General features: G+C 47.1%; 1 protein-coding gene across 5 annotated transcripts in view; it reads left to right on the forward strand.

The window, feature by feature from the left end:
• The window catches only part of SFI1 (SFI1 centrin binding protein), a 28,914-nt gene that overhangs the window by 6,506 nt on the left and 9,554 nt on the right, over positions 1–12,854 (forward strand). For all 5 annotated transcript variants that reach the window (XR_010989597.1, XR_010989596.1, XM_068157201.1 and 2 more), the window contains 21 exons: positions 783–900; positions 1,038–1,140; positions 2,001–2,157; positions 2,480–2,641; positions 3,070–3,140; positions 3,911–4,003; positions 4,271–4,368; positions 4,577–4,658; positions 5,543–5,721; positions 5,933–6,008; positions 6,224–6,319; positions 6,555–6,631; positions 7,246–7,336; positions 7,839–7,935; positions 8,547–8,707; positions 9,043–9,117; positions 9,379–9,453; positions 9,811–9,987; positions 10,796–10,917; positions 11,708–11,957; positions 12,562–12,703. Coding sequence is in view for 3 of the 5 variants with exons in the window: in XM_068157201.1 (XP_068013302.1) it covers positions 783–900; positions 1,038–1,140; positions 2,001–2,157; positions 2,480–2,641; positions 3,070–3,140; positions 3,911–4,003; positions 4,271–4,368; positions 4,577–4,658; positions 5,543–5,721; positions 5,933–6,008; positions 6,224–6,319; positions 6,555–6,631; positions 7,246–7,336; positions 7,839–7,935; positions 8,547–8,707; positions 9,043–9,117; positions 9,379–9,453; positions 9,811–9,987; positions 10,796–10,917; positions 11,708–11,957; positions 12,562–12,703 (2,502 nt within the window). In the remaining 2 variants the exon portion in view is untranslated. The remainder of the gene's footprint in view (positions 1–782; positions 901–1,037; positions 1,141–2,000; positions 2,158–2,479; positions 2,642–3,069; positions 3,141–3,910; positions 4,004–4,270; positions 4,369–4,576; positions 4,659–5,542; positions 5,722–5,932; positions 6,009–6,223; positions 6,320–6,554; positions 6,632–7,245; positions 7,337–7,838; positions 7,936–8,546; positions 8,708–9,042; positions 9,118–9,378; positions 9,454–9,810; positions 9,988–10,795; positions 10,918–11,707; positions 11,958–12,561; positions 12,704–12,854) is intronic.

The following is a 12,854-nucleotide window of genomic DNA, read 5'->3' on the forward strand; positions in this document are numbered from 1 at the left end:
GCTCCCTAGATTTCCTTTTGCTGGGTGAGGCCAGAGTGCTTAGAGAAGCAGCAGTGTGTTACCAAGAGAAAACGTGGCCTGTTTTAAGGTAGGTTAATGCTCAATTCCCCAATCACAAGGAAATTTGTTTTTTAAAGTGCTTGTTTTAGTGTGTGAAGTGTGATCAAATCAGTCATGTTACTTTCTAGTAACTTTGCTTCAGCAGTGTCAGTTCTGCCAACGCAGACTGCTCTGAGGAGAAAGTGCAGTGCCCTGCACCCAGTGGTAAACTGGAGCTGGTGACATCACTTCTGGTTTGAGCTGCATCACCAGCCTGCTAAATAAACTGGGCTTGGTGCTGGTTGATTTCTGTGCTTGTAGTAGAGAGTGACTCCTGAAAAGCCACTAGTGAACCTGATGAACTTTTTTTTCCCCAAACGAGCCAAAGAAAAGGCTGTAGTTGTTGCCCAGGAAAGCTGCTGTGCGGAGTGTTGGTATCCAGCTCTATACACTGTAAGTGCCGAGGACAAAGCAGCGCCATTGTCTGATCGTTCACGCTGCTCTGAACAAGCGGCACGGTGCTGCCCGCTTTTCAGAGGTTCCTGTGGGTGTGACACCCGCAGCCAGGGCGGATGGGCGATCTGCCGCTCCGCTGGCCGCTGTCGTCTCAGGGTCTCCCATGAGGTGTCTGTGCGGGCTGAAGGGACTGGCGGTGGGGGACAAGTAGTGTTAGGGGCTGGATAAAACCTGCCAGGTTCATGCGTTTATGTTTGCAAACGCTGTGACCCGTTTGTTCTGCACAGCAAAGAAGCAAGCGTTGCTCAGGACCTGGCAGTGCTGGCTGGCGTATGTCGGTGTCCAAAGGACGAAGCATGGGATGCAGAGGGTGGCGCTGGCCTTCAGGGAGAGAAGCTGCTTGCGGTAAGCATGGAAACCGGCAGAGGGGCACTGAGCACAGGCCACGGCGTTCACCCGTGTTCTGCTGGCGTCCTACAGTGACTTTGTTCCATGTTCAATTTTTATTTATTGTTTTGATGCATTCAACATTGTTTTGGCAGCATACCCTGGGCAGTATGGAGAAGACGACACCAGCAGAGCTGTGCTGGGCGTAAAATGGATGTTTTGGCTCTGCAGCATTGGGCCCAGAGCCTGCAAATTCGAGTAAGTCCCAGGAGCTTCAGCTGCACCCATTACTAGCATTTTCAGTTGTACACACGTGTGACTCAAGTTCAGACTAATAAAAAATAGGCTCTGTTCTCATTTGCTTTGCAAAGTGCAGTCCTTATGATGGATGAACATAATGGAGTGAAGCTGTGTGAGGGGAAGTTCAGGCTGGACATTAGGAAAAGATTGCAGTGACTGACTACTCTCTCAGTGAATGATAGGATCCCCAGAGAAGTGGGCACAGCACCAAGCCTGTCAGAGTTCAAGAAGCATCTTGATGATGGGGTTTAGTTTTAAGTAGTCCTGTGGGAAGCAGGGAGTTGAACTTGGTGATCCTTATGGGTCCCTTCCAACTTGGGATATTCTGCGATTTTACAAAGAAAGTAAACATTTTATTACAAGAGCAATTTTTTGGCAAGAAATCTAGGCAAAGCAAGCTGGATCCATGTCTTATATTTGCTAGGAAGCAGACTGTCCAAATGAATTGTTGCTGTCATGTACAATTCTTGATGATAGTGAATGTATCAGAGTTCTCTCCACTAGAGAAACTAGCTACAGGTAAATAAGAGGTAAAAAAAGTGTGTAGGTATCCCCCCCAAAAAAAAAGTTTATTGGCATTCTTTGTCTTTGACCTTTTCTGGCCACACTGACATTCCTTTGGCATTTGTTTTGGAGGGGGATTTTTCCCTTTTATGGGGAGGGACCTCATTGTTCGTGGCTTTCACGTCTGGATCTCACTTGGAGCTTCCTGTTGCTGGTGCTCTTCATCTTCTCTTCTTTGTTCTGTTTCCTTAACCTTGTCTGTTTTTTTGTCCTCTTACTGCCCCTCCCCCCCCCCCCCCCCCAATTGCTGTCAGGCTTGGCTGCAATGGCGAGAGCTGTACTTACACAGACAGAAGGACAAGCAGAAGGAGATGAGGGCAGTAACTCACCATCGGTGCTGGGAACTGAAGAGATGCATGGAAGCATGGCTGGGCTACTTAAACCTGCAGAAAGCAAAGAAGCTTCAGAATGGTGAGTTAGGATAGAATAGGGCTCAGCCCCTTTGCTTAGGGCACTGTGATGCTTTTGTTTTCTAGAAGGTGCTGCGATGTTTATGTTTGCTCAGCATGTGATGAGATCCAATGTGGACTGTACAGTCACAGGCCTGCCTAGCTAGGGTTATATACTGAGCTGTCAGGAAGACTGGTTCCATAGCTGAGGGTGACTGTGAATTTATACTCCCATTTTTCAGTGCTAGGGCAATTGTCACTTTAGAACCAGTGACATAAATCTCATCTGGTCAAAATGAGCCCAGGATGGCATAAGCCCTGAATAATTTGTGTTTGTTTCCTAGAGCTGGCCCAAGAGCACCACCGCAGCAGGTTAGCCTGGCAGTGTTTCTCCGCTTGGTGCCTGTCATGGGAGTATAGGAGGAGAATGCGTGCTCACCAAGAGGACATGAAACACTTCGCAGCAAGGATTGCCTTGTGGAGAGCCTTTGCCCCCTGGAAGCATTGTATCCAAGCTCTATTTAGTTCCTGCCAGGGACAGGCAAAATCATTCCTGTAAGGGAAAGATCTGATTCATAAGCAGGACTGCTGTGCAGTAGTGTGAGTGACAGCAAACGTGTTAGTATTAGAAAGAAGGATGTAAGGTTGTGCTAACAACTAGCAAAACCCCTTCAGAGACACTATGTTAGTTTGTTGACAGCTAAGGGCCTGCAGAAGGTAATGTAAGGTTGAGGAGGAATTCCTTATTTAACAGTGAATCAGAAATTTATTGTAATTAAAAAAAAAAGTAAAAACTTGACTGTAATCAAAACTTGCAGAGGTAACAGTGCTGGCAGTTCAAATGTGGAAACAAATTTAGGTGGAGACCTGGTGCCCATCTGTGGGAGAAGGGTATGGGTATCTCTGAGTGAAATGTACTTTAACTCAGTGACAGATGTTGTGCTGTGTGTGGAAGAGACTCGACAGTGTCAGCTGGCTGAAGACCACTACAGGCATCATCTGTTGGTAAGAATGCTGCTGTGCACTGGGTGGAAGAGGCTGTGGAGGGAACTGGGGGAGTGCCTTCAATACTAACAGCAGTGGGGGGGGGGGGGTGGTAAGTGGGGGATGCCCCATTTTCTGCCATGATGAGTTTGGATCAGACTGCTAAATTCCAGCTATTGTGAAATGTGCTAGCTGAGTGGGGAAACTGTGCTGCTCAACAAAACAGTTGCTCCTCCAACTGGAAAACTGGTGAAGCAGCAGATTAATCTCGATGGTATCAGGCTACGATGCTTCCCACCCATTTCACCAGGGCACTGCATTTCCCCCCTTTATTTTACCTTGGTTTTTTTAAATGTATTTATTCCCACCTCCACCCCAAAGGTTTCTGTTTGCTTACACTCTTTTGCTACAAGAATTATTTTTTCCTCACTCCAGTAATGCATAAGACCTTGTGTAGAGGAGACCTAAAAAGGAAGTGGATCTTTCCTGTTTTTAATAAGGAGCAAGTTATGAGGAGGTGGATTGGGAAAGGATGTGGGTAGTGATGTTGATAGCTGAATTAGGAGTTGGATGTCTCACAATAGAACCCTGGGAAAGTGGAAGGGAATTTTAGTTTAGCTGGAGAACTGATAATCTGTGAGAGGAAGTGGGTGCATGGCTTGTGTGACAAGTTCTTAGCTGTTGCAAGGGGTAGCATCACACACAGATGATCTGTAAGGAGCGACCTGTTCTAAACTGCTCAGTACTTGGTGATTTGGATTGCAGGCAAGTTGTGTTTCCTGTTGTTACAGAAACTGGGGCTCAGGGGTCTCTATCAGAATATGGTGAGTGCTCGTCTGCAGCAAATGAGAAGAAACCTGTCAGTCCGTCAGCACCAAGTGACAGTGAGTCCTACCTAAGCTGTGCTACATAATGCCTTCTTGCTCGTGGCCACAGGCAGTCTCCTGTGTGAGCCAACCAGCAGCTGTAGACAAGGTGTGGTAGCTTCCTGTTCTGGGTTCACAGGGACTTTTACCAGAGAAATTCACAGCAGGCTGTAGAGCAAGTTGTATGAGGCAGCCAAGGCAGTGTGCAGTTCCATTAGGACATTTATAATTTCTTTCTTTTCTCTCTTCTCCCCCTTTGTCTGTGCTTCTCATGATTTGTTTTAGCTGCTGCAGAAGTGCTGGAGCCGCTGGAAGTCCCGTTTGGAAGAGAAGGAGGAAGAACAGCAGCAGGCCTTGACTTCAGTGGCTCATGCCCGCTACAGGTAGGCAGTTTGTGTGATGTGGAATCTGTGAGCCCTGGCTGTCTTTTCAATTCCAGTATACCTGTGGAGGCATGACCATCCTGATGCTAATTGCTTTTACATTTTCTGTGAGTGCTGGGGCCATAGATGGACTGGTCTTCTGACTTTCATGCACTGGTCTCTTTTGGTGAAGGAGTTCTGTGCTGCCATTCTCCCTTTTTGCTTGCAGGAGGGTGTTGATGAGACAGGTATTTGACACGTGGTTGCTGAAGGCTGGCAAGCTGCAAGAGTACAGAATGGGGAAGAGGAAGGTAAGGGTAACTGTTTGCCTTGCTTGAGACAGAAAGGGGATGATTCCTTAGTCCCTGTGTATGAATATGAGATAGCATGCAATGGACTTGGGTGTTGTAAGCTGCCTTTTCCCTCATCAGGGTTAAAGCTGGGGAAACCAATTACAACCAATATTTACTAATCACCTTTTTCAAGTCAAGCTGTCTATTAATAATAGAATCAAGTTGTTATTAATAGAGGATAGCTATTCACAGTTCATTCACTTACTCCCTCGCCCAGTAAACGTGTGTGTGCTCTCTCTCAAACTGTTTCATAATTACCTGGTTGAAATAGTAATAAAGAGCCAGACTGAACCCATGCAAGAGGTGCAGGGCTGTACCGACAAACTAACTGCTTCTGGGTCGGTGTCCCTAAAGTTCTCTAAGGGGTCCTTCATTTCCTAAGGTGTGTGTATAATCCTGCAGTCTTTACGTGGAGCAGCCACTGCCCCCTTCTGTGTGGTCAGAGTTATACAACTTGTAGTTGGTGGTAGTGTGTGCGTGGCCCTGTGCAGATAGGGCAGACTCTTGGTGTTCTGAGATTATCAGTTCTTGCAAATTCAACAGGATTGGTTTCAGGAGTTTGTTTCTTGGGAACCTTTCACATGCTACCTGCCAGCTTGTGGTTTTCCTCTCTGTGGCCTGCTGTTCTCTGGTAACAGTTGTCTACCTGCATGCATACAGATGCATGCAAATCAAGTTCCCAGAACTCACAGCAGAGGCGCTTTGATGTGTCCATTGCTGTTCAGTGTGATAAGAGGACAGCAAACAATAGACAGTTCTGTGCATGTCATGGTCAAGGAACTGTCTTCTGTTGTTTGTGACTCTTCTGTCCTGAATTCACTGCCACCTTCTTTCCATGGCAGGCTGTACTGCATTCTGACAGGCAGCTGTTGCGCCACTTCTGGTGCTTGTGGCGTGGGAGAACAGCTGCACGTCTGGAGGAGCGAGAGGGCTTGGTTCGTGCAAGGGATCATTACAGTAACCTGCTGCTGCTAAAGGCTTTCTGCCTCTGGAAGCAAAACACTCAGGAGAGAATTACAGTGTAAGAAGATTTTTATAAAGGAGAGTGACTTGGATTGGCCCTGTGGTGGCCTGCTTTGGACAAAGCTGCATTTAATTCATGATGATTCTGGCTCCTTATTTGTGCTCTGGAATCTACAACTTGTTTTGCAGTAAATAACTTGCTGAAAGTAACAAATGTGAACTCAAGTCTGTGCAGTAATGTGTATTACATTTGTTTCTTTTTCCTACAGGAGACTCAAGGAGATGCAGGCCTTAAGATTTCACAATTCTAAGTGTCTGCAGCAGATGTGGAACAAGTGGAGGAAGGTGAGAGAGTTAACAGATGGAGAAGAGCTTGAATCCTTTTTATATTTAGACTGCTTGTAGCTGTGTGGCTAGAAATTATTTATTTTAAACTCTGGTCATTCCTAAGCTCTCCTTCCTTCCCAGGTGGTCCTTTTCTCTCTGCTCTCTGCCATGCTCTGTTTTCACTCCCTCGTGTGTATATAGCTCTTTTTTTTTGTTTTCTTCCCCCCTCCTAGTACGTGGGACATCAGCGTGAGAAGTGGAGGAAGCTGGTGCAAGCAGATGTGCACTATCAACACACATTACTGGGCAGGACCCTGGCAGCCTGGAAGGTAGGTGGCAATGCCATTTGCTTGGAGGGACCTGTCTGGGTGCACTTCAGTGTTTCAGTGAGAACTGAATGAAGAGCTGCCACACTATCACTCTAGGCACTTACACACTAAGTGTCTTCTTAGGTAATAATAATGTCTACTATAGCCTAAATTGCTATTAGGAGTTGGCAGTGTCTCCTCTCTTCAGAGCTCTTGGCAATTGAGGGAATTTTACCTGCTGCTGCTTCTTTTGCAGAGTTACCAAGGTACAATCCAGTGTATTCTGCAGCAAGCAGCTGAACGGGAGCAGCACCACAGCAGGCTCCTGCTGCGGTAAGCCCGAGTTCCCTTGTGCAGGGCAGCCACTGCACCACACCTCTGGGAGATTTGGAGTGTGTAGTGCTGGAATGGACTCCTGTGCATTGCTGTTTCTGTGCAGGTCTTCCAGCTAAAAAGTCCTGCATTGCCATCTGTTTTGCTTCAACTCTTTTAATCTTTGTTTAGTTTGTTTTAGCGACAGCAGACAGCAAACTGTACCACTGCCTGCAGTGCATGGGTTCTGACTGCTGTGATACTAAAGCAGCCTGGAAGATGTAGAGGTTGTCTTGCATTGTAGCGAGGAGAGCAATTAAAGATGATGTCACTTTGGATTGGTTGTAGCTGCTTTAATTTTAGCTCCCTCATTTGGTTTAATGCTGTACAACTTGAATCACTTGCAGAGCTTGTCTGGCTCAGCTCAAGGTGCTAGATTTAAGGGTGTGTTCTGCCAAAGCACTGCATTCCCTTCAGCACAGACCTGAAGGGGCATAAGCTGATTTGCATGACTGAGTTTGAGAGTTGTGGTTTGATTTACCTGTGAGTGGGAAGATGCCAAATGAACAAGTGAGAATCATTCTTACTAATTCTTGTTTGTTGTTTTTCTTTTCTTTAATGCATTTTGGCTTCAGACAAATTCTACATACCTGGAGAAAAAACACCCTTGCTCTTATGTATGAAGCTAAGGCAGATGAGCACTACAGAAGAGCAGTCCTGGCCAAGGTAGGCTTCCTACAGCAGATACCAAGGCCTGAGTACAGGTGCTAGTTCAGGCAGGAGTCAGGTAGAGCAATTAGAAGAATTAAAAACTTAATCCAAGAACCACTGCTAAGATGTCAAAAGTGGGAGTCCCATCTTGTTTTTACAGGTGTCTCGAAAACACTCTTACTCTAAGTGAGCTCATGTCCTCTTCCTCTCCTTTGTTTCTCCCCATTTCCTTGAAGGAATGGAAAGCCAGTAGTATGATACAATGTACTAGTGTTACCTTGGGACAGGGCATAGATGGATGGAAGAGAAGAATGCCTTAAAAATTGCCAGAGGGACTCTCTGAAATGCTGCTGTGTTTTATTTGTAGGCACTATGCACTGTCTTGCTGAGCCTTACCTGAAAAAAGCCAACCACTTACTTGGAAGTGGTTGTGGTGGCAGCAAAGTGGAGTACATGGCTTCTCCTTCCAAAGAACATTGCAGTCTGCATCCTCTTCTTGCTTGCTCTTTCTCTGTAGGTGTTGTTGCAGTGGAGACAAGCTGCCCTGCTGCAAACACGTTGCCATCAGCAGAAGGTGGTGGCTGTGATGGAGGCCAGAAAACATTTGGATATAGGTGAGCTGATGCAGATCCTAAAGTCTCAAAAGACAATCAACTGTGTACAGTCCTTAGACATGGAAGTCTTGTGTGCCATCTCTACAGAAGTGACTGGGTGGTCTATTAAGCCCCATAGAATGGGGAATTACTTGGGTCTCCAGTGGTCTACTGAAGGTTGCTTGTGTGACTTTTGCTTCTCAATTGGTTCCCTACCCACATAAGACATGGTAACACTTCCTTCCTCAAAGGCATTTCCCATTACTAATTTGGAGAAGCTGAGAAGTCTCTGCTACGAGGGCAGTACAAGTAGTCTTACCAATTCCTGCCTCAGTCCTTCTCCAGGGATTACTACTGAAAGGCTATCTAACTCTGCAAGCATTTTCATGGCTTCAGCAACATTCTTGAAGTCTCTGAGTCACATTTCCTAAAGATAATAAAAAATATTACTGGCAGGAGGGAAGACTTGCAAGCCACAGCTCACTGGTACCTGAAGTGTTTTCATGATCCTCCCTTGCACTGAGTATTGCCCATGTTAAGTATTGCTAAAAGAGTCTGAAGAATAGCTGGTCACTTGGGACTCTCAGATTGTGTCCTTTTGGTATCTCAGATAATTTGTCTTCTTCCAACAGCACGTTTACAGACCCTCTTTCTTCACTGGAAGGAGTTAACTAGGGAGTCTCTGATGCTGAGGGCTCGGCAGCACAGGGCAGTACAGCACCACCACCAGCACCTACTCCAGAAGTACCTGGTGAAATGGAAGAGACATCATCAGCAGTGCCTTGGGAAAGTGGTGAGCAGGATCAGCAGTAAGCCAGGGTGGGAAGCTGCAGGTGTGGAGCAGCAGTTCATATCTATCCCCTGGTGAAGGCAATAGTGGTCCTGAGTGGGGAGGAGCATGGCTGCCTTGTGCCTTGAGGAGGAAGGTTGTATCTATGTGGTTCTTGCTGGGTTCGCAGCTACTTGCAAGTGGGATTACACTGTAGGGCACTTGGATATTGAGGGTGGCCTCGGCAGAACAAAGGGATGGTGGCAAAGGCTGCTTGGTGCCTGTTCTGCTCTAGTAGCACTTGGCTCAAGTGAGTGGGGTTTGTCTGCAGGTGGCTCACTGTTTCGGTTGCCTTGCAGCTGCTACAGAGACAGGGAGATCAGCTAAGGACTCGTAGGCTTTGCTCTGCTTCCTTCGCATGCTGGAAGACACGGGTAAGGAATTGTCCCCTTGTCCCTTTCTCTCCTTCATGTTCCACTGACACATGAGGACCACAGAAAAATTGTGTAGATATTTTCTGGATCTTTGATTCCACTGGCCCAGGAGACATCTTGCCATATAGTGGGTGAACTGAGTAGGTTATTCTGCTGTGGCTCAAGCAGCACCTCCTGCTGGGTTGATGCTCTGGCTAGTGTTCCTGGTGTGGGATATGTTAGCTCCTGACCTGGTTGCTGTGCAATTTTTTTCCCTGCCAGCTGTTGCAGCAGCAATGGGAAAAGCAGAAGACAGTACAAGCATTGTGGCACTGGTCCCTTTGGTTGCAGAGAAAGGTAAGGGTGTGGGGGTGCCAGGGGCAGGCAAGTGAATTTGCAGATCACATGCAGAGCTGCCTACAGTCAGAGTGCACATTGGATCTGTTCCCTTTCATTTTGGGGTGCTCTGTGTTGTTTCAGGATGCTGGAAAACTGTTATGAAATCCTCTTATCCGAGTAAAAAAATACTCACGTTTTTCCCTAGCCAACCTCAGCTGACTTCAATCCCTGTCCCTTTGTCCTTGTGTTGGTGTCCTGCTCTTGCTGTAGCCCTGCCTAGTACTGCCCAGAGGAAGTGCTCCTGTCTGCAGGGGAAGTCCCTGGCCCACAACCTGTCTTTCTGATGCTGCCAGCTCTCTGCTCCTGGTTTTGCAGGTATTTGATGCTTGGCTCAGGTTTGCAAGGGAGCAACAGCAGAAGAAAGTTCACACTGAAAATGCTGCAGGAGCTTACCACACTGCCCTTCTGAGAGAAGGTGTAACCCCTGCCTTGAGATACACCACCAACAGGAAACAGCTGCATGGACAGCTCCAAGCCCAGCACCAGCTGAAAGTAAGAGATAAGTGCTTGTTCTGATACATCCAGGCCTGGTCTGCCGTGATCTGCTCTGTGTTTTTATCTTGGAGCTCTCATTTGGATCTGGTGCACACTTTAGCCTGTGGTTTAAAGTACCCTATCCTTGCATCCACCTGAGACTTCAGACTTGTGTTGCTGTTTGGTATCCTTTGTTAATGAATCTATTTCAAAACTGGCCAATTCCTGCCATGGGCAATATTGCAGGTGAAGCCTTAGCATGTAGCAAGGGACTGGTCTCTCAGTTCTGTTCTAGAATAAAGTGAGGAGCTGCATTTAATCCTGCCTTAGCTTTAGCACCACTGATACCTTCAAAAGTGTGCTTCTGTCACTTTTGCCTTGGAGTATCAGCCCAGCCCTGCATGTGGAAAGGAAGGCAGGGATGCCTGTATTGGTTGCACTCTTCCTGCCCCTAGGCAGCTTTCCCAGCTCTTTCCCAGGATTTCAAGTCACTGGTTGTTCTGTTTGCTGATGTGCAGCCTGCCCCATTGCAGAAGTACTCAGTTAATTCTCCTTACCCCAATTTTACCACAGTGGACCTACTAATAGTGTTTAGAGAGCTGGTATGACTGTGAGGCCCTTGGAAAGCTCAGCTCCTTTCTGTGGTGCTCTGCCTGGGATGGGCTGTGGCTCACTGCTCTCAGCTGTTGCACACTGCTAAACTTTGTGTGTCGGGCAGCCTACAGCCTTCACCACTCAGGGGAGGGATCCTTGTACCATGCTGTGGAAACAGAAGGCTGTCTGCAAGAACTTAAAAAATCCTTGTTCTTTTCTGTCACCTCTGAAGAAGCAAGTGACATTTGAAGTGCCTGCTGTCAGCCCTGAGACAAGAGGACACTCAGCAGAGGAAGAGCCATGCAGTCGCCGACCTTTTCAGCTCACTTCTGGGGGCTCAGCTCTCAGTCACCTGTGAGTGTGCATCACTTGTTCCACAACAGGTTTGCGCTGGACTGAGGTCACCTACTGGCCAATCATTAGGGATTCTCATATTGCAGAGCCAGAACAGAGAGTTTTTTCTCTCTTGGATGAATTGGTCTTGCTGACCTTAAAGTTGCTGCTTTTGACTTTTTACTTTCTCCAAATTACAGCTCTGAAATTTTTCAGCTAAGCAGTGCTTTCACTCTGCTGGCTGTTCTGTGCTCCTTTTAGTTATGGTATCATTTCTTAGCCCTGAAGTGAGGGACCTGAAACTGCTCTGATTATAGAAGCTGAAACTGGTTTTAAGCAGGTGTTCATACTGAGCTTTCTTTTGGTGAAACTGTTCCATAATTAGCTTTAGAGAAGGGAAATTATCTCTCAATTTCCTGTCAAAACCCATCTGAGATTGGTTTGGGGACAAGATAAAGAGGGGAGCAGAAACAGCAAACTAAGGCAGGATTTTGTTAATGGTTTGAACTCACAGCTCTAAAGAAATCATTTCAGCTTGAATTGATGTGGAGGGTTTGGAGCAGGACAGGTAGCAGCAATGGAAACCTCTGCTTTGCTGCCTGACTTTATTAAAACCCCCAACATTGTGGTGGTTTGGTCTTGGGCAGTTTTTCAGTTGTTTGTTTTAGATGGAGGTTTCCCCTGCATGGGAAAGCAGCTCACTGGAAGGCTGGCTGCAAGGGAATTGCAAGGGTCTCCTCTCTTTTGCTCTGACTGCACAGGCAAGACCAACAGGTTGTAATGCACAGACCTCATCCCTCTTCCTTTACAGATCAGAGGCACCCTTTCAGCAAACATCTGTGAACAGATGTTCTGCACAGAGTGGGGCTTTAATGCCAGCACCTCAGCTGAAAGAAAGCCTGTCTGGAAGAGGCAGTGCCACTGCTTCCCACCCAGCTCTCACACCTCCTGCTTTGGGATCTGTACTGCTGTGGACACGCGATGTATGCCGTGCTGGTCAGAGCCCAGAGCCGTGGCCTCCCTCACCTCTCCTGCTCCAGATGAAAGCTGGAGCAGAAATGGTAAGTGTATTGTTAGAGGAAAAAGGAGCATGCTTACTGGGCTACTGTCAACATGCATGCTGCCAACTGCTGCCCTGGCCTGCCTGCCTGGTTGTTGAGCTTCTCCTTTCTTGTTCTAGCTAGCATCTTAAAAGCTGAATGGCTCTGAATGCCCAGCAGCTGTTTACCAGCAGTCTGAAGCAGTATTTCACGTGTGTTGTACTGTTAACTCATGCCATTGTTCCTGGTCATGTCCTTCCCAGCAGTTGGCTTGAGAGTGCTGCTCCTTCAGACTTCAGAGCAGCTACAGTTTGCCAGCCAGCTTACAGGGATTTAAGAGTAGCTCAATTTAGTAGCAGTGGCTGTAGCTGGGAGTGTATAGGTGCCTGCATTTTAAACTCCTCTGTTCCACACAGAATGGTAAGTGATGAAATATCTCCATGCAAGAAATTAAAGAGCCCATTTCTTAAGCTCTGCTTCTTCTGTGGTGTTTTAAGAGAGGAGATCAGTGCCTGCATCAGGTGTCTTGAGTGGGAGTAGGGCTTAGTAGGTCAGGTACATGCTACTTGGGCTTACGTAAGAAAACTCTTTGAGGGCAAAAACTCAGTATCATTCTGCCTTGTAGAGAGGAGATCAGCCTGTGAGTGGGCTCAAAGGAACCCATTTCCAAGACTCTCAACAGGACTCTGTGAAGTTGCAACCAAACTGGCAGCCACATTTGTTGTCACCTGAAGACTTGGTGGGGAAATGGAGTCACCAAACTGCAGGTAGGTCCTCAGATCTCAACTGCAGAAGTTGTGAGTCCTCCAATCTATGCAGGACTGCAAGTGAGCCCCACATGTAAGGGAGACAAGGCAGTCTTGTATGTCTGCATCAGGAGGTGAAGAATGTCAGGCACTTGTGTTTGGGATGGTGATA

The sequence above is a fragment of the Melanerpes formicivorus genome, unplaced genomic scaffold (assembly GCF_026170545.1).
Source record: "Melanerpes formicivorus ecotype bairdi unplaced genomic scaffold, bMelFor1.0.p_v2 SCAF_36, whole genome shotgun sequence".
Classification (NCBI taxonomy): domain Eukaryota; kingdom Metazoa; phylum Chordata; class Aves; order Piciformes; family Picidae; genus Melanerpes; species Melanerpes formicivorus.